General features: G+C 36.4%; 1 protein-coding gene across 1 annotated transcript in view; it reads right to left on the bottom strand.

Annotated features, from left to right (window-relative positions):
* Positions 1 to 1,448: 1,448 nt before the first annotated feature.
* LOC148940776 (uncharacterized) overlaps positions 1,449 to 20,540 on the bottom strand; it is a 43,038-nt gene continuing 23,946 nt past the window's right edge. The window contains exons 8-9 of the mRNA XM_089105071.1: positions 12,396 to 12,529; positions 1,449 to 5,799 (exon numbers count right to left, since the gene is read on the bottom strand). Coding sequence (XP_088961197.1) covers positions 5,641 to 5,799; positions 12,396 to 12,529 — 293 coding nt within the window. The 3' untranslated portion in view covers positions 1,449 to 5,640. The remainder of the gene's footprint in view (positions 5,800 to 12,395; positions 12,530 to 20,540) is intronic.

Genomic DNA, 20,540 nt, shown 5'->3' with positions numbered 1-20,540 from the left:
ATTTGGCTTTAAAATACACTTCTCTATCTATCTATCTAATATGCAGAATAACTTTACCAAACTAATATGCAAATCTATAGCCAAAATTTATTTCTAAAATAACGAAAAAACTGGTGTGTTCTCGAATTTTACACAGCGCAAACTTGAATGAGTGGTGCATAATACACAAGTACCAAAATGTGTTCCCCCCACGGAAATAAAAAAAAAACTCAAATAAAATTCTCAAATTTGGAAAGCCTTATTTTACACGGGGGGTAAACGCCTAGAGCCAAAGAGGAAACCTCAGTGCTACCCTGCAAAAAAGATTTTCTTTGCTATTCAAGCCAGGGAACTTTAAAATTTCCTGAATAGAATTTTTGGCCATGGCGATTCCAATGGAGTACTTTTTGTTTCGGCCTGACGCCATTTTTAGGGGGTATAAAGCTATTTTTCGAAATTCCCTCAAATTGGCTTTTAGACTAAAATTTTACTATCAAGACTAATTTCGATGATAGTTACCATTCCCGAATCAGCTAGGAATGCCAATTTTTCCTCATTTGCCAGTTTTTAAATGCATTTTTTTTGGTTACTATAGGCCATGGTTCGTTTCGTACCCTACTAGGTTGTATCTACCGATGCAGCTATGATATATACAGTCGTAAGTGAGAAATACTCATTCAGGAATCGTTCCCTCAATAAAGACAGGCTTGGTTCTCAAGACCTTTCAACTTAAACAAATTATCAATCGTGAGATGATACTAATTCAATGTGACGTAACATGTATACCTTTCTACTGATTGCATCTATGGAGCCTGGGTTTGAAAGGTCGTTTCCAAAAATGACTGACTTAAAGGTGTATCATGTTAGCACAAACGGGTTGCGGTGGCTCAGAGCTTAACGCCACAGTTGGGGCCCGTAAGCTATAGATAACCAGTCTTGACATATATTTTTGATTTAAAAAAAATTGTCACTTACCTAATTGTCTATTTAATGTTCATTTGAAGCCTCACTTTCAAATTGAATAATCTCGCGCTATGACCTTCTGGCGGCTGGCAGCAAATCTTACTATGCCGTTTAATTTTTAAACCTTTCAAACATTCTAATTAAAATGACGATCTTGATGCTTTTACTCGATGCTATTCAAAGGGCGGTTAGGTGCGCATAGCGCGTCTAGTCGGGTAAGGGGCAATAGGGCTCCACTTTTTTTTTTATCGAGCAAGCCCTCACCCAGCCTTATACGCTCTTTCCATCTACAAGATAATACAGAAAAAAAAAGATACGCACATACATACTCATAAGAAACACGTCTTTTATATATATATATATATATATATATATATATATATATATATATATATATCGATTCTGTACTTGATGTAGACAACTATAGGACCGACTGATGATGATAAGACTACGACAATACTTTGAATGAAATGCGCAGTTTAAATCCTAGTATGAACAAAACTAAACAAGAGAAACACCTTTATTGTTTTTTTTAATTATAAGCTGTGATTAGACAATGACGTAACGCAGCGAAAATAAATTCTATGAAAGCGAACACAGTATATTCGCCATAGACAATACAACGTACAAAGAGCAGTATGAATAGCAGTAACTTCATTTTTAAAGTACAAGAAACCCTGAAACCATGAGAAATAATCAAGCATAGCAGTAAATTAGGCATGATAGCTTTCTGGTTAAAGCAGTAATAAAGTAGATTTGATTAAATTTTCCTACAAAAGAAAAATCACATTTTCAAAGCATTGTGACAACTTTTTTCATCTCAGTTAATTCATTTAATAAAACTTAGTTACTTGGAGTCCTAAAGATACTGACTTGACATTATATTGGGGCATCTGTACTGTGGAATTGACAAACGAATTTTGGTTCATTTTACCACTGAACTTTTCGAATAAGACTCGACTTCCCAGAGAGCAGCATAAACAGAGAAAATACTTCTTTATTTAAACTTCAGCTTACTTTATATGATACATGCCAATGCCCTTGTGAAAATAAACCTTATTCTATTTTCTGATGTCTTTCCGATCTGTTTTCAACAGTTTAAAATGAACGAACATTAAGCAAATTAATGAAAAACCAAACGAACAACATACAACGTGTTCTTTTTCAGAAGCAGAAATGAAGAACAAACAGTAGAGAAAAATCGACCTTCAATTCTAAACTGCTGTTTCAGAATACCCGAAGAGTTCAAACATTCACGCTGTTGTTTTTTTAAACTAAATGGTTCACACATGACTTTACATTGATGTCTTTCAATTGAATTGGTCCATTCCATCCGTCTAAGGATCAGAGGCAATTTAGAAAAAAAGCCGAATGTTTACACCATAATAGAATTCAAACATAAAAATTTTTGGCACCCGAAAGTAAGATAGCTTCTCACAAAATAAATTGGTTTTACTGAATTAAATTTTTTTTTTCAACCAGCCAACATTAGGTTTTTTGTTTTTACTTCGAAATGGACGCATTATCAACGGCCGATTTATAGCATTTGTAGTCAGTTAGTAAATTATTAAGCACGGAATTCCAGTGAAACGGATGAAATAAGACGAAAGAAAAAAATTGACTCAGAGATTAAAAAAAAAGAATATTCAAACCCCCCAAGATTTTATTACCGAACAATTTTTTTCTCTAGCAAGAGATGCGTAAACAGTTACAGTTGTAATCTAAATCAGCAATGAATGTAATTAAAAATAAGTAGGTTCTATCTTAGACGTCTCAAGTTTTACTGTATTTAGCAATTTGTTCTCTTTAGCATGAAGCAAAGACATTATACTAACTAGTTTCCAACTATTGGTGTAATTACATTAGGAAAGCCGAGAAAAGCAAGATTTTCCATGAGAGGCTAGAACAACCCTTTAGAGGTTAGGAGACAGCGGAGGGCGAATCAAAAGATGGTCTGAAACATGGCATTTTTATGTCCAAAAACACGTTCTTTTCATTTTTTTTTATATTTACTAGGGTTCTGCGTGCTCGCCATAAAGAAAAGACGAATGGAGATCACTTAAAATGGCGTTAATTGGTGTCTTGCAATGTAAGGTTTATTAAGTCTTTGCATTCATACAAGCTCATTGCCAGCTACTGGACACTTGCTTTTTTCTGTTTTAGATGTAGTTTTCTAAGATTGTTGATACTTTTTTAGTCTATGTTATTTTTACTCTGTCTTTTTCTGGGCCGTGCTTAGTTTTTTCGGTGACGGATTATAAATAAAATGGTGATGATAATGGTGATTAAAACTCAGACTTTCGAAAGAAGTTAATAGGTTCAGGTTTATTTCAAATTTATAATTCGCATCAAACTGGATAAGAACAAAATACAAGGCAAGATAAGGCATAGCTATTGCCAAGACCTCAGTTTAACTTTTATTACCAGTCTTTTAATTACCAATGCATAATTTTTTTTTTACTGCATCTATTAGCTGTTCAAAAGCTAAACTGGTAAACTGCTTAACTTCAGTGCTAAAGTACTTTGTTTGCTCTTAAATTATAAGCAAACAATCAAGTTTCATATTAGTAAGAATTAATGGCTTTTCCCCCACAGCAGTCACACCTGTGAGTAATAACAAAATCAAGACCGAATAAGGCGCCATAATATTCCTCATGTAGAATTTGGTAATTTGGGCTATGTTCAACTTTAAATTTACGACTGACCACTAAGAGTGAAAATTTAAGTTTTTTTTTAATTGAAAAAGATTAAATTTTTGACAAGCAGTTTTCCTATATGTAAGGTGAATGCAAAATATACATAATATGTATTAATCAAAATTCTAAACACATTGGTCTTGATAAAGAATTTTCAAACTAAGTTTTGACCATGTCAATTTTCTGCTAATTAAATACAAGTGTGAGGTTAAAACTGACAAAAACACGGATCATTCATAAATCTTGACTTATATTTTCTACGAGTATGAAGACAAAGAAATTCAGATTTTTTTTTTGTCCATTGAATATTAGCAACATAATGGAAAAATAAGTAAAATGGATTCTTCCCACGCTCTTCAGGCAACAACCGCAACCTGATGAACTTCAGCGATTTATTATTTTATTGTATATATAAGAAAAGGATAATTTCAGCAAAATAAACTTATTAGAAAACAGAAAAAGAAATGGATATTCAATGAAATGCACATTCCAACATATATCAATTATCGGGATAACAAATGGTATATACAGTTCAGATACATACTGATTACCTAAACCTTATGAACATAAATATGAAAGTGTAGGCAAATAGCCATAGACTATGCAAATTATGTGATAATACGTTTTGGCATACGCTACAGAAAAGCCATTCAACAACTGAATGACACAGGAAAAAATAAGCTAGACAGCAATTTAAGCTTACTTTAAGATTCAAACTAGTTCTCAGAAAACAAAACACAGACCATGATGCATAAAAATAAAATTTCCCCAAAAAAAATATTAGAAACAAAACACTGAGTTCGATTGATGATTTAAAAGAAAAGCATAAAAATCAACCTTTGCAATTTAAGGTTCTTTTTCTGTAGAGTATATTACAAGATTTAGAATTACGTTTAAGGAGTGAGCCACTCAGACTCTCCTCATATACAGCTGTCCAATTTTGTTTTTGTTAATGACAAACTATAGACTCGTTTTTGTTTATTTATGTATTCTCATTGGGTATGGTCAAACTACTAAAAACTTACATCTCTATTAGAATATCTGACTCCCAGTTTCTTTCATACTTCTGGATAGACTTTAGTTCCCAAGTATAGCTCTTGTAATAATACAAAAATTTACTATCATGTCCCCAACATAGGAGATTTGATTAGTAAATACCTTCAGCAATAAGAAAGGAAAATAGCAATTCTATATATTATTTCTTACTTCTGGGGCTTACAAAAAAATGAGCTAGATTGAGCCCAAATAAAAACAGAAATTCCCAGGCAATTCGAAGTCTTTATTTGTCATCGGAAAAGTGACCCATTGTTAGTTGGCTCACTTAATAAGCCGATCAAAATGGCTTTAATGCATCGGTATGCTTCAAGAAAATAAAAGGCTAAATAGAGGAGTCTGGTTATACCATAAATATAAAGTAAAGACCTTATACTACTTTTATGCTACATAAGACCTTTATAATAAAGACAGCATAAACCCTATACTTCGTGTGACGGCCTTGTGCCTTCTTTCTCTGTCTACAATTGTCTACAGATTCATACACTCCGAAGAACGAAACCAAAGTGAATGATTATATAATGTCACTATTCTGTTGTCTCAATGGGTATGGTCAAAGCCAATCATATGCTTCCAGAAAAAAACCCATCAATTTTCAGTAATTCATCTTTAACTATATTTGGAGTATGGTCAAACCAGTACACATGAGTAACCGTATATTCATTTAAGGTGTACTTATGAGCCCCATGTAATAATGAAAGTTAACCCTAAAAATAAAAATATCTGACACCTCTTCCTTTAAGTTTAAGTTGGAGTTGAACTAGGTTCTAGTAATATAAGGTCCTTGATATAAACCACCAAAAGAAATTACGACAAGTCAATAACACACAAACACTGATATTCTATAAAGTTTTATCAGCACGAGCAGCATATCATTTTCTTTGCTTTATAGCGAATTGATCACAATTAGGATGAGAAACTTAATAGCTTAAGATAGATGCTACCATCTTCATAACCGATTAGTCGATGTATCCATTGGCGAAGCAGCGCCAGATTGATTTCTAGAATTGCCAACAGCTTGACCAGGGCTAGGTGGTCCTCCGGGTGGGGCAGGTCGCACGAAGCGCTCTTGATTTCCACGTTGCAGACCACGGGACTGAACTCCGGTCTGAATAAAATATTAAGTGCATATTAAAAAACATTATAAGCCACAAATACAAAAAGAATAACAGAGAATGAGAGAGCAAGAGAGGGAGAGAGAGGAAGAAGAGAAAAAAAGAGAAAGAGCGAGAAAGAGAGAGAGAAAAAGATGGAGAGAGGGAAGAAAGATAGAGAGAAGAAAGACAGAGAGAGACGAAAGATAGAGAGGGGGAGAGAGATACGGCTGCATGCAATTAGAGAAAAACAGTGTTATGAAACTGTTTTTTTTTTTTCGCTTAATAATTCCCAATTGGTTTTGCAACGCCTGTTACATTTGTCCTAAACCACTTTTATTTAAATAATTCTGATTAGGAGGACATTAAAATAAAACACAGAAAAAATAAAGAAAATGTGCACATTAATTTTGAAACTACCTTCCAGATAGATTCAACAGTAAAAATATCGATTTCTTTGATTACTTGTGACAGAAACCAGAGAAGTGGGATTTGTTCTTTTTACAAAGTCATACAATCTGTTTTGTGAGAACTACCGGTAATGGCGACTCCATTACTGGCAATGGCTTGTCTCTTGGGAGACAAAAAAAATATTGGAACCCCACCGACCTGTTTTTTTCTTCTTTTTTTTTTTTTGTTACTCAATAATCTCCCAGCCATAGTTTAAATCTGGCTTAAAAGGGATGACAGTCATTCTTCACTAAGTGGTCACAACAATTGGTTGGAGACAAAGCTTAAAGACCTTGCATTTCAGAAAAGGGAAAAATTTACAGCTTAGACTAGGAGGGAAGCATCCATGATACGTAGCATACTCTTTTAATTTAAAACAGGTCGTTAATATCCCTACTACAAAAGGCAATTCTACTCTTGATTTAATTTGCACTAATCTTTCTAAATTTTACAAACCCGTTTCCATTCTGCCCCCTTTAGGGGCTAGTTACCACTTTAACCTTTTCCTATCTCTACTGGCTAAAGTTAAACAGTCGTGTTATACAACATTAAACGCTTATATAACAAACAAAGAAAAAGAACAATTCCAATTAGGGTCCTGAATTAATAATGAAATTGGTACACTCTGTATAAATCAAAATACGTAGACTGCATGGCTTTATCCCTCCAAAATCTATTGAGGAGTAATTATGAATTCCACTTCCCTGAGAAAAAATTTCAAACGTGTTCTACAGATAAGCCTTATGTTACTGAGTATTTTGAAAAACTTATAAGAAAAAAAATCAAATTTTTTCCAAGCAGGTCGTATTATACTGAGTCTAATAGTCTAAGGAAGTTCCTAAAGAAAAAATTAAGAAAAGCAGCTTCTAATTATTATAATAATAAAGTCAAAGATCTATATGCTAACAAGCCCAAGCAATGATACAGAAAAATTAAAGAAATAAGCAGAAAAAGTTATTCCGAAATTGATTTTCATTGCCCTGAACCCCCTAGTAAGACTGCCAACGATCTGAACTTGTACCTTGATTCCATCGTTCAAAGTCTCCCCCATTTCACTGGCTCAAGTCAAACTATTCCTCCCAATACTTCCTCCCCCCTTATTTCTCCCTCTGATGTTATAAAAGAAATCCTAAAGCTTAGAGAATCAAGTATTTGCCCCTTGGACATCCCAGTTGACTTCATTAAAGCCTTTTCGGACAAAATTTCTGAGCCTTTATCAAATATTTTCAACCATATCACAAAATTTGGTAAATTCCCAAGTTGCTGGAAACAAGGTTTAATAACACCTGTCCCTAAAAAATGCACCAGCCTGACTTTCGCCAACATTAGCCCCATTACGCTCACTTCTGTTTTTTCCAAACCTTATGAAGGTTTCCTCTGTGACTTGGTTATTTTAAGGATAAAATTTGTCCACGTATTGACACCCGGCAGTTTGGTAACTTAAGGAAAACTTCCACCACCCATTACCTTGTGCACTTAATGCATACCATCGTAAGTAACCTTGATAAACCAAATGTTTGGCTGAACCTTGTCCTAGTTGATTTCCAAAAAGCTTTTGACCTGGTGGACCACACCACCCTAATTCGTTTACTACTGGTTAACTTTGAACTTGATCCTCTGTTAGTAAAAATTGTTATATCGTTTCTTTCAAATAGATCCCAAGTTATTAAATACAAAATTATTTTCTCTAACCCCCTCCCTATATATTGTGGAATTCCTCAAGGAACCTTATTGGGACCACTTTTATTTCTAGTCATGATTAACGATATTGGTAAGGACTTCCCCCAAAGGTGGAAATACGTGGATGGATGACTTGACGACCCTCGAAGTATGTCACAGGAATATTAAAAGTGACCCCCTTGAAATTCTATCCCACATTTCGGATGAAGCTAAGAACCTAAATATGAAAGTAAATTCCACTAAATCAAATATAATGACGATAAATTTCTTGAAATCTTCCTCCCGCCTTCCTTGACCCTATCCCCCCAGATATTTCTGTGTCTTCCTTTAAATTACTTGGGGTTACAATTTCCTCTAATTTAAAGTGGGATATCCACGTGAAAGATATGGTCCGTAGAGCTAATGCGTCCATGTCTCTCCTTAAGCTCTTGAATAAATTTAACATCCCCCCATCCCATTCTTTAAGGATTTATACTTCCTTTGTCCGCCCGCATCTTGAATATGCTTGTCCAGTTTGGCATCCTGGCATCTCCCGTGATAAATCAGATAAAATTGAATCTATTCTAAAAATAGCCCTAACAATAATTTTTAAAGAAGCTATGGTACCATATTCACTCCTTCTAAAAAAGGCCAAGCTGGAAACTCTTGAGCACAGGAGAGGAATGCTGTGCCTCCGTTTTGCAAAAAATGCAATAATAAACCCTCGCACGGAAAACATTTTCCCCAAAAGGCACTCCCCATCCTGACACCGCCTGCCACGTACTGTATCTGAACCCATCCCTATCTTGTCCCCCATCCGTTGTTTAACCTCCAGATATGAAAAAACCTTTGTCCCCTTCATTACTGATCAAATAAACCACTAGTTTTTTTTTTTTTTTTTTTGTTTTTTTTTTACTGGTGATACCCATGATGGTGTCCGTTTGGCTCTTCCGTTCCCGCCCCTTTTTATATACTCTCTTTTGAACCTTTTTAACATTATTTTTATATAAATTTTATTTTTTGGTTTTGTTTTAATTTGTGCCTTTTTAACTTTCTTACATTTGACACTTTTTGTTTTTTAGACTAATGAATGGCTTCGCCTTTCTGATATTGTTGTTTTTGGCATTGTTTAGCCAGCTTTTTAGCTGTTGTGCTATTTCTATGTATTTTTTTATTATATGACCCCTAAATGCCAATTCGGCCCTTCGGGGCTTGTGATAGTCATTTTTTGAAATAAATATCTTATCTTATCATAAGTCAGTTTATTCGAATAAAATGTATGTGTTAGTATAAAGGAATTAGGCAGAGTTGTCACTAATGGAATTGACGTTTTCTGATTTTAAGGATAGGAAACCTGACTAGTTGAAAAGAAGAAGAAAAACAAAAGCACACAAGTCATTGTGCTTTTGTCAATGATAAAAAATGCCAATGTGGTTGTCAGTGATAAAAATGTCATTGAATAGGATATTTCCTACCACAAATCCACCACTTTCAACTTGCATAATTGGTAAGTTTCCGTAGCACCTAACAAATAAGTAATATTAAAAGAATCACTTTAGGCAATACAGCGGGTAGCCTGTCATATTTCTAGCCAAATTCCAGTCATTTGACGTACTGGCCTCACATTCTGTGCTTTGACTATCAAACGTAGTTAACTGTGGAAGCTACAATTGACTCCACGTGCTTTACACTCCTACCAATAGCAAGACTCAGCTACTCTGAGCACTTGCCTCGGAGCTCTGGTACTACTCTAGAGTACTTTTCGCAATTTCTGTAGTAACGTAGATTAATTTCATAATCACATCTGAAGGATGTTGAAAACTTTTGCGAAGGTTGGTAGATGTTCTTCACTATACCTCAGGATCCAAACGCACTCATTACTGTACATAATATGACTTCTACTGTTGTCAGTAGCTACTTTCATGCTCCACGGGAAGGGTAAATTGCTATAAGCCTTGTTTGACTTCGGAATCCATACATTTTCAAAGAAAACCTCCTTAATTTATTGATTTTCTCTTGTTGTGAGGCGCAAAAGCAGCAGTTTAATTTCGATGAATGTCATGGCGGATATAACTTATAATCGAGACAGTGAACTTATTTTTTTTTTTTTTTAAATACTAACAGAAGACCTAGAATTCCACTTCATACTCAGAAGCCTTTATTAACACACAAAAACAGAAAACAAAAATTAGCCCAAGCAAATGAAAACACAATATAAAATAGCATAAAAAGATGAGAAAACACAGATATGCTATAAAAAAAAGAAGAAAAAACGAAAGGAATTCACAAGAAATGTGTTTAAAAGAACTCGCAAAAATATGTTGAACGTCATATCGGATGTGAAAAAAATATAGTTTAATTATATGCAAGTTCTATTCACTTTTTCTCCTTTTTTTTGTATAAGGTTTATGTGTTTTTCTCATCCTTTTAGGTTATTTTCTAGCATATACTAACCTATTGAATCTTTTTTTCCTCTCTCTTTTTCCCCCGTTTATAAAGGCTTCCGAAGACGAAGCTGAAAATATTCGGCCTTTTATTAGCATTCGCATTGAAGTGTTATTTTTTTCGAACTCCACAATTAGGATGCTAAAACTTTTAGCCATTATTGTGTTTTCTTTTCAATTTAATTATAACTAGAAAGGTAGTGCGGTCTAAAAAAAAATACAACATAGGAAAATCTGCCTGGACATCAGGTCGTCTGTCTGGACATCTGTCTGGTCATCTGGACATATGTATGGACAATCAGTAAAGTGGTAGTTTCATTGGGAGAGAGTAAAGTTAAAAAGGAATCAACAGTTTTTAGTATAATTTTCAAAGAACCGAAACATTGCAAAATATTTTGATCTCAAGACACAGCTTTAAGCAACCGACTAATTTAATTAATATTTACAACCGAATTAATATATAAAAGTAGCAGTTCAAAATTTACCATGCCTCTCAGCCCATAGAATAAATTTTCTCTTTTAGTGAAAAGGTTAAAGAACTACCATTCCAAAAATCCACGAAACGTACAGCCGAAAACTAAAAGAGAGGCGATCTAGATTTGACCTTGGGATCTTTGATGTAAAGTTGATCTTTTGAAAACGTGGAGAATGGCGTACTTTCAGATTCTAAGAGAAGTTTTTCTTTTATCTCAGAAGCATGTTCTCATATGATATGTTCATACGAATTGGAAAGTATGTTCTCACTTTCCAATTCAGTCTCATTTCTTCCAAAAGTGAACAAAATTATACCAATAGAGAAACTATAACGTCAACTGTCCCATCTAAGGCCCTACTTGAATAAGGCCTTAATGATTTTAGGGCTGCCTTGTTTGATTTGATTAAGTCAAATTACAACTGATTAAAAAATGAGTACTTGCCAATTTGCATGGTTAAGTTTATTTTTCCTAAAGCTTAAATACCGAAACCATCGTAGATTAAACTAGTGTACAGATTCCAATGAATTAAAACTAGCCAGGGTAAAGAGAGAGGAAGTCTAGAAAGCATGTAAATTTAGACACAGGATAGGTGAATTAGTTGGGTAATAGTTGTTTTCTTTCTTCGTGGCTTTAAGTATTTATCTAACAGCTCATAAAAAGAGACTGGAAATAGCTAACCGTGTAACCAACTCACTTATCGCCTAAGCTCGGAAAAGGAAAGTCCCAGTGAATCATCTATATTCCCTCGAAAATTGCTAGTAATCATTGGTAATTACAATTTTTTTTTTATACACCTAATTTCATTCTAAAATGGTGGATTACAACAGATTCACCCATTTGTATGCTCATAAATTGTAAAAATGTCTAACTATATAGTCATTTCTGCACTTAAAATAATTGGAATGTGTCCGTTTTTGGGGCAATTTTATGCCTTTCGATTAGCCATAATCTTTGGTTAAACGGTGCAAGGGCCAAAACCTATGAAACCTAAGATTCCATTACAGGTTGTAAAAGACGACAACTCAATGTAACAATAGTACGAATTACCTTTTTAGCTGGAATGACTGAAGTTATTGTTGCTCTAAATGAATGCTAGGTTTTAAACAATCCCCCACATTTCTCAAAATAAGGCGGGAGACCTGTCTAGATTATTAAATACTGTCTTATTTTGACAATTTACTGTTTGCCTGTCATCTGTATTGAAATCCTGTCATCAAGACAGGATTCTTGTCAGGTTTGCAACCATGAACATGTATCTGCACTGCAAAACGTTCGAACATGCTGTAGCCACCGTCTGTGCCGGTTTCGAACTAGAACTTGTAATCGTCGGTTTCCAACAGATTCTTTGTTGTTTCTTACATTTACCATGCAGTTCAGCTGTTTTTTTTATTAATAAATCTTTTTTTTTTTTTTTTTTTTTTTTTTTTTTGTTTAACACTCCCTACACATTTCTAAAAAACCATCCATCTAAAAAAAATAATAATCTGACATTTCGCCAAAAGCAAGATCAGGTGGTAGGTCCAATGAAGCCAAAACCAAAAAATCAAAACCAAAGGGAACCCAAGAGACACTGCAACTTACCAATTGTGGTGGTGATGATGACACCATAGTAGGGGTCGCTTGTCCACAAGTAGAACATCGACTAATAGGTGAAGACGGGTTCATATTATCATAGGCAATAGGCATTCCACCAGCTCCATCTCTGCCATACAGAGCTAAAAAAGAGTAAAATAAGAAATTTCCATGATGGTTTTTACAAGAACCACAGGTAGTATTTTTTATGTGATTATGAATTTAGCGCTAAATTAGCGCTAGTTTCTTGAGGTTAATTCTTTGTATGATTGATCATGAAAATCTTCTAAAGTAGTTTTTTAAACCAAATAAAAAACGTAATAAGGCTATTTTTTATAGCAGTTAAAACGTAATTAGGCCATGTAAGAGTAATGGTAAAAAAAAACTGAATTTTTAGGGCTAAAGATGAAAAAACTTATTTTTGATGAAACACTTCTTTACATATTTCCCAGCACAGGCATATTCAAGTGCCTGATATACCGATCAGGGGTGTCAATTGGGGAGGGAGGTATTTGTCCCCAATAAACAACCCCGCCCCCTATCCATGACAAAAAAAAATACATTTTACCCCCTCTACATTTTCGCAACTTGACGCCACTGTTGTCAATAGTCTTTCAGTCAGTATAATCATTACAGTATTAGACTATATGAATTTGGAGAGCCATCGCTTGAACGAACCAGCACACGGTCTGGATTGAAGTTCTCGCTCCCCCGGTGAAGCTAACTAACACCCATTTTAAGCTTTAGCTTGAACGTTTGACGAGTGAAGGGGAAAGAGAGTCAATAAAATATTGTCAAAAGTTTTCCAGAATGTAAAAATCAATTAAACCTATTTCTTGAAATATAAAATAAGCTTATTAGATAACTAAAATCTTCACCTATAATTCAATACTGGCATTATTTGGAACTAAATATTATTATAGTAGGTAGTATTAATATATCAACAGAAGAACAAGAATCCAAGCAATAGTCAATAAAATTCGATTTTCTGCAACTTGCCTGAAATTTTGAATTTCGAAGGAATTTAACTTTTAATGGTACGAAACGTATGTTTAAGCTTGAATTAACTTAGTAAGATTTCAGATCCGGCTATCTTATTCCTTCAGCACTTAGCCGACTAAGGTGAGCCAAAATAAATCTTCAGGAGGTTAGGGTACAAAACCCTAGTAGTTTGAACAGATTCATGAATGGAGATTCGTATTCTTTCATGAATATGAATGGAGGCTATCAAGTATTCTCACTCAGGTTCAATTAAAAGTATATCTTCTTTAGGCTAACATACAGCAGACCGCACAACCTAAACTACAAAAAATACAAATAAATAAGACACAATGATTTGAGAAGAGTAAAAAAACCTGAATGAATGAATGAATTTTATTAATAACCTTACAATCAACAGAAAAAGACGGAACACAGACAAGAAAAGAAAGAAAAAGCAAAACTGACAAGAAAAACAAATACAAACAGAAAGAACTACACAATAAGGTAACTATTTGAGCCAATCGTGGCCCAGCAGCTCTAGTTTTTTCACGTAATTCTGAATTACCTCCTCCACGGCACTCAGAGCCTCAGCAATTCTATATTTCGCAACAATATGGCGGTTTCTAACAAAAGGCGGCACTTGAAGCAAATATCGGGGATACTTGAAAAATACCGACCTCTTGTCTTTCTTGTTTTGTGCACTCAGAAGCTTCCAAAAAGGAGACAGGTACAAGACATAAGGCAAAGCTACTGCATTATAAAGACGAGCCAGATACTTACGGCTTAAATTGCGACGGCTAGTGACAACACCCGCAGAGCCAATGCGCATTTTTTTGGAAAGGTGTTCAATAAGCAAAAACTGGGTTTCTCGAAGATTACGATCAATCGGCAGGCCAAGGTACGTAATATGACTAGACGGTGTTACGGTAATTCCACCAAGCCTGACTGTAGCATTATCTTCAGGGCAATTAAAAAACAAAACAGCAAACTTTTCTACATTAAACTGCAAACCATTATCCGCATAACTTTTTTCAAGACGCGAGAAATTATTTTCTAATGAAGAAAGTAACCGAGATAGATTTAAAAGATCATCTGCAAAACCCAGAAGTGACATGTCAATATGCTTGAAAATATAACTCGGAGAGATAACCTGTTGTACATCATTTATACTAAGTAGGAGACGTTATAGCCCCTTGCTTAATTCCCGTATGTACGGAAACCTCCCCACTAAGCTCACCATCTTGCAAATGAACATGAAGCTTGAGGTTACTATCATAGGCAGCGCTCTAGCGCTGCCTAAGTAAAGAACGATGTGGGCACAATGTGTTGTTGTTTGGTTTTGTTTTTCTCCATACCTGGGCACTTCGTATCGAAGGAGTCGTCCTAGAAACTTCGAAAAGGGCTCATTCGATTGGAAATTGGAGTAGCTAGTGCCCTTTTTAATAGTCGAAAGTGATTGGAGGGCAACTAGCCCCCCCCCACGCCCATCATTCCCCCAAACACATCCATCAAAATTTTGAGATAGCCATTTTGTTCAGCGTAGTTGATTTCCAGTTATGTTTTTGAGGAGGACACTCCCCCACAACCCTCAGGGCAAGGGTTTTAAGTTATGCCCTGGGGTCATATAAGGTTTTTATAGAAGGCGTTGTCTTACAAACTTCAAAACAGGCTGATTCGATTGGAAATTCAAAGGGCTAGTTCCCTTTTTAATAGTCAACAGTGACTGGAGGGCAACTAGCCCCCCCCACGCCCATCATTCCCCCAAACACATCCAATCAAAATTTTGAGATAGCCATTTTCATCAGCGTAGTTGATATCCAGATAGAAAATATATTTTTGAGGAGGACACTCCCCCACAACCCTCAGGGCAAGGGTTTTACGTTATGCCCTGGGGGCATATAAGGTTTTTTATAGAAGTCGCTTGTCGTAGAAACTTCAAAACAGGTTCATTCGATTGGAAATTCAAAGTGCTAGTACCCTTTTTAATAGTCGAAAGTTATTGGAGGGCAACTAGCGCCCCACGCCCATCATTCCCCAAAACACATTCAATCAAAATTTTGAGATAGCCATTTTGTTCAGCGTACTTGATTTCCAGATAGAAAATATATTTTTGAGGAAGACACTCCCCCACAACCATCAGGGCGAGGGTTTTAAGTTATGCCCTGAGGGCTTATAAGGTTTTTATGGAAGGCGTTGACTTATAAACTTCAAGAAAAGCTCTCTTGATTGGAAGTTCAAAGGGCCGGTACCCTTTTTAATAGCCGAAAGGGATTTGAGGGCAACTAACCCCCCTCTCTCACCCACCTTTTCGCAAAACACATCCAATCAAAATTTTAATAGTCGAAAGTGATTAGTAATATTTTTTGTTGTTATTGTTGTTTAGACCAGGGCACTTAGTATCGAAGGGAGTTGTCGTGGGAACTTCGAAAGGGGCTCATTCGATTGAAAATAGAAAGGGCTGATGCACAAATGAATGTGCATTGTCAGTTTAATATACATATACTGATATTTAGTAATCAAAATGTTAAAATTATTTGACTTATTGAAGTTATAAATCAAAATTTTAAAAATCAAAATTTGATTGGATGTGATTATAAATCACATCCAATCAAAATTTTGAGATAGCCATTTCGTTCAGCGTAGTTGATTTCCAGATAGAAAATATGGTTTTGAGGAGGACATTCCCCAACATCCCTCAGGGCTAGGGTTTTGAGTTATGCCCTGGGTGTATATAAGGTTTTTAAAGAAGGCGTTGTCGTAGAAACTTCAATAAAAGCTCATTCGCTAGGAAATTCAAAGGGCTAGTGCACTTGTTATAAGTCAAAAGTGGTTGGAGGGCAACCCGCCCCCCACCCCCACACCCATTCTTCCCCCCACCACAACCAATAAAAATTTTGAGGTATCCATTTTGTTCAGGATAGTTGATTTCCAGATAGAAAACATATTTTTGAGGAGGACACTCCCCCACAACCCTCAGGGCAAGGATTATAAGTTGTGCCCTGCGGGCATATAAGGTTTTTATTGAAAAAGTTGTTGTAGAAACTTCAAGAAGTGCTCATACAATTGGAAAGTCAAAAGGATAGTACCCTTTTTAACAACCAAAAGTGATCTGAGGGCAACAAATCCCCCTCTCACGCCCATCTTTTCGCCAAAGACATTCAATCAAAATTTTAATAGTCGAAAGTGATTAGTAATATTTTTTGTTGTTATTGTTGTTTAGACCAGGGCACTTAGTATCGAAGGGAGTTGTCGTGGGAACTTCGAAAGGGGCTCATTCGATTGAAAATAGAAAGGGCTGATGCACAAATGAATGTGCATTGTCAGTTTAATATACATATACTGATATTTAGTAATCAAAATGTTAAAATTATTTGACTTATTGAAGTTATAAAAGTAAAAACATTTATATTTTTTTCAGTAAAGTGCAAATTTTGTTCTGGCCTTGGGAAGTCATAGGGGTTTTTCGCCCAACTTATGTTAATTTCTGTTCGTTTTGAGTTTTACTCGGTTATTTATTGTAATTTCTGTTCGTTTTGGTTTTCATTTATTTATCGATGCTGATTTGTAGTAGTTTCGAGCTAGGTAGATTATTTGATTTTATTTTCGTTCATTTTTTCTTTAATGGAATTCTTTACTTTTCTTTGAAAAACTTATTTTGTGGAAACAGTTTTTTTAATTAATACATATCACATAGTGACCTTACAATAGAAAAACGCACGCCTCGCTTACACAGCTCTACTATAATCTGGGCATGAATCCCAGATTCAAAAGCTCTCCTGACATCATACTGACCTAAGATCAAAGTTTTTCGCGAGAGATGAGAATCAAGTAATATGTTAGCAAGAAGGTAAAGCACCCGAGGCCTTTTCGAAAACGAAACTGGTGTAGAGCTCATTTCAACAAGGATTCGATCACAGTATATTAAGAATCATCACGGTGTATAAAATTGGTGTAGATTGAATCTATTTTGGCAAATTAGAAATAGAAAATAGATAAAAAAATAAAAAACTTAAAACAGGAACTTTGTTGTTAAAATAATCATCAAGGTCAATGCTCTCTGAATTTTGGCAGTCGGTACCATGACACTCGGCAAATGCTTTTGTGTAGTGAAGTCCGTTTCTTTTGCAACTGCAACGCTTTATTTCACAACCTGACTTGCAAGCACATCGTGCCATTCTCAGTAGTGCTTCGGGTGCTGGCTTCGAGTCCATCGTTACAGGTACGTACTTGGTTCTGTCTAGCCGCCAACCCCAGTCACATGGGTCCAGATCAGCTGAGCAACCCATCCATTCCATGACCTGTAGGAAAACTCTGAAGAAGTGAAACTTCGCAGCTGACAATGTCGGAGGCAAGCTTTCTGGGCGGAAGAACGAGGTCGAAGAAGCCAGTTTTGTGACAAACACGGTGTGACACAAATCCTGAAGGTTGGTATCAGCTTTAGCCCGACAAACAAGCAGTGTGAACTTTTCGCCTGCACTGATGATCTGATGCTTTTCTGAGTTCTTCCGACAAAAAACCGCCGCATTTTTTCGGAATTCTTCATTGATCTCAGCCAATAAAAGTGACACTGGCTTTCCTACGCCGTAGAACCTAGAGGTCGTATCGCATCCCAGGAAAGCGTGGTTGGGCAGTATGACCTCTGCGACTTCCCCAAGCTTGCTTTTTAGTTCTCTTATGTTGTAGAGTTTGGATGGTCCCGGCTTGGTCTCCGCTCGAAAGAAAAGTGGGTAGCTTCCTGGCTGGCAATGGTGAAGAAGCAAGACGAGCAGGTCTGTGTCATTGCCAACAAGACAGGTTTCTACCTCAGAACAACTTGTCACTGCGGCTGTCGCAATCGTGAAATCTGCACCACCTGAAGCATACACCACGCGACATCCTGATGAGCTTAGCACTCCACCAAGCAGGAGGATGAATTTTCCCTTGTTCTTCAGGTTGTTCAGGAAAAAGTCTTTTTTGGGGGTTACCGTTTTTGTCCCAGTAAAGTCGATATCAGGAGATCTTATGCCTTTCGATCTTTTCAAGTGAGTCTAGTCTTTTGTTGACGGTGAATCTTCGTATCTGTCGAACACAACCTTAGAATTTCCAAAATGAGCTTTGATTTAGCTAGCGTAGGCCAGACATATTTTTCCGAATTTAGCACCGTTTGTCCAAGGCAATTTATGTAGGAGTTATCTTACATCAATAACATATTTTTAACTCGCTGAAAAGTTTGCAAAACAGCTTTTAATCATTTTCCAGAGATCATTTGAGAGGAAAGCCTTTTCAGCTGTGACTCGAAAAGTGCAGGAGGAAAAGAGCAAAGTTCATAATCAAGAGTATCCGACAGATCCTGACCGTCGGCAGTGGCTACAGCCGCTAGTCGCTAGAACAATAACGTTTGGTCAATCTCGACCGGCTCACCATCAAGCTTCAGAGCCAAATTTGCAGCCATAGGTACGACTTTACCTTCGCTTTTGAGTACAAAAGTCTTTACTGGCTTTCCAAACCTACCTTGCCGCATGTACAGGCCAACGGCTTTTGCTTCATCGACCTTGCCCAATGGTGAAGCATTCACTTCGGTAGCAACATTCATTAGCTCTTGACTCCTGTTGAACGGCTGCAAAGGCTCAAGGAACTTGAGCAACTTCTGCAAATCTTCGCTGTCTCTCAATATCCTGGATCCCGATGTACCAATGTGCTTGTCGCTTGTCTGGTAAACAGATCCGGTTAGGTCTTACTTGATTACATTCATTTGAGCTCGCATTGGCATAGGTACAGTTTAGATCAAACTCTGCGCTTCCTTTAAAACTCTCCCACGATTGAAGAACGCCGGCGGTCCTCCGAGTTTTCATGAAGACTACGTTTATAAAAAAGTCTGCTACCAGTCTTGACCATGAATGTTCGGTTCTGTTAACAAAAAAGTGACCAGTTTGGAACTTGTCGTATAATTCTGGCTGCGATTCTTTCAAACCGACAAGGGTTTGTAAATGAAGACGGGCTGATTTAGCATATGCAGTTCGACCACATGCCGCGAAATAAGGAAGCATACTAAACCAGCTCTCAAAATACAGGTCGAAATCTCCAGTCCGTTCAGCGCGAACTGACATCCTAAGAATTTTATTCATTTCAGAATACTGCTCAAGCCACAGTTTCGCAGTCTTAGATTCGCCAACTAGCTCCTTCTTTGCCTGCTCAATTTCTTCTAAAAGTGAAACCACCGCTGGAGACGCAGAAAGGTCTGCGTCTCCAGCAAATAGAAATATTTTCGGATGTCAGCTCTGTATAAACACTGGCTGCGCTCACCATTTGGGGTGCGGGTTTACTTCTTAGACCGTCAGCAGTATCTTCGAAAGCACAGGCAAAAAGTAAGATGTGCACAGGCAAAAAGTAAGGCCTATATCCTGCTAGCTGCATGGTCGTATCTTAACATCGCAATGACCTGGAAAACCAAAATCTCCCCTTCTTCCCCCCTTTCCCCCTCATAAATGTTCAGGGGACAGAGTAATCGAGGTGCTTATGCATGATTTGGTTTCTACGTTAAAAATTACATCGGAAATCATCTTGACTTGGATCAATCTGAACACTTCTGGATTTTGCAAAATTTCCCCTGGTTCCCCCGTTTTTCCCCTGCCACGGATTTTGGTGGGGTTTTAGTATGTTATTCTCTGATTTTTCTGCATTTTTTGGTGTAAAAATCATTTTTGTTGCAATTTGTTTGAGGTTGGGCCTTTTTTTGAGCTATTTTTACTTGGCTAATCAGGCAAGGCCGTATCCAGGGTAGCAGGTTATAGGTTTGACCCCCCCCCCCCGAAAAAAAGTTTGCCCGACTCGTAAATACGAAACAAAAATGCATATAAACGAATTTCGATGGGTTATAAGTTTTTTTCTAGCCCCCCTCCCTCCAAAAAAATCCTAGATGCGCCCTTGTGGCTAGGACTCAATTTTCCTAAAACTATTTAAGACAAAGAAAGAAAAATTAAAAAAGGTAAAATTGCTGGGATCTTAAAACCTGACTTGAAAATAAAGTGGAATAGTCGAGCCCGTATGATTTAATGCGGTGGGACATGAACGTATAGAGGGGTTCTTGAAGTTACCAATCCATTAGTGACATTAACTTGAATTTTGAAACACAGCTGTGATATTTATTATTTGCCCCCCTCAAAATGGAGAAAAATAAAACACAAGGACATAAAA

Source organism: Artemia sp. Qi Xiang Cuo, chromosome 19 (genome assembly GCF_049724085.1).
Source record: "Artemia sp. Qi Xiang Cuo chromosome 19, ASM4972408v1, whole genome shotgun sequence".
NCBI classification, from domain to species: domain Eukaryota; kingdom Metazoa; phylum Arthropoda; class Branchiopoda; order Anostraca; family Artemiidae; genus Artemia; species Artemia sp. Qi Xiang Cuo.
Note: the sequence above shows the minus strand (reverse complement) of the source record. Positions and strands in the feature narration are given on the sequence as shown.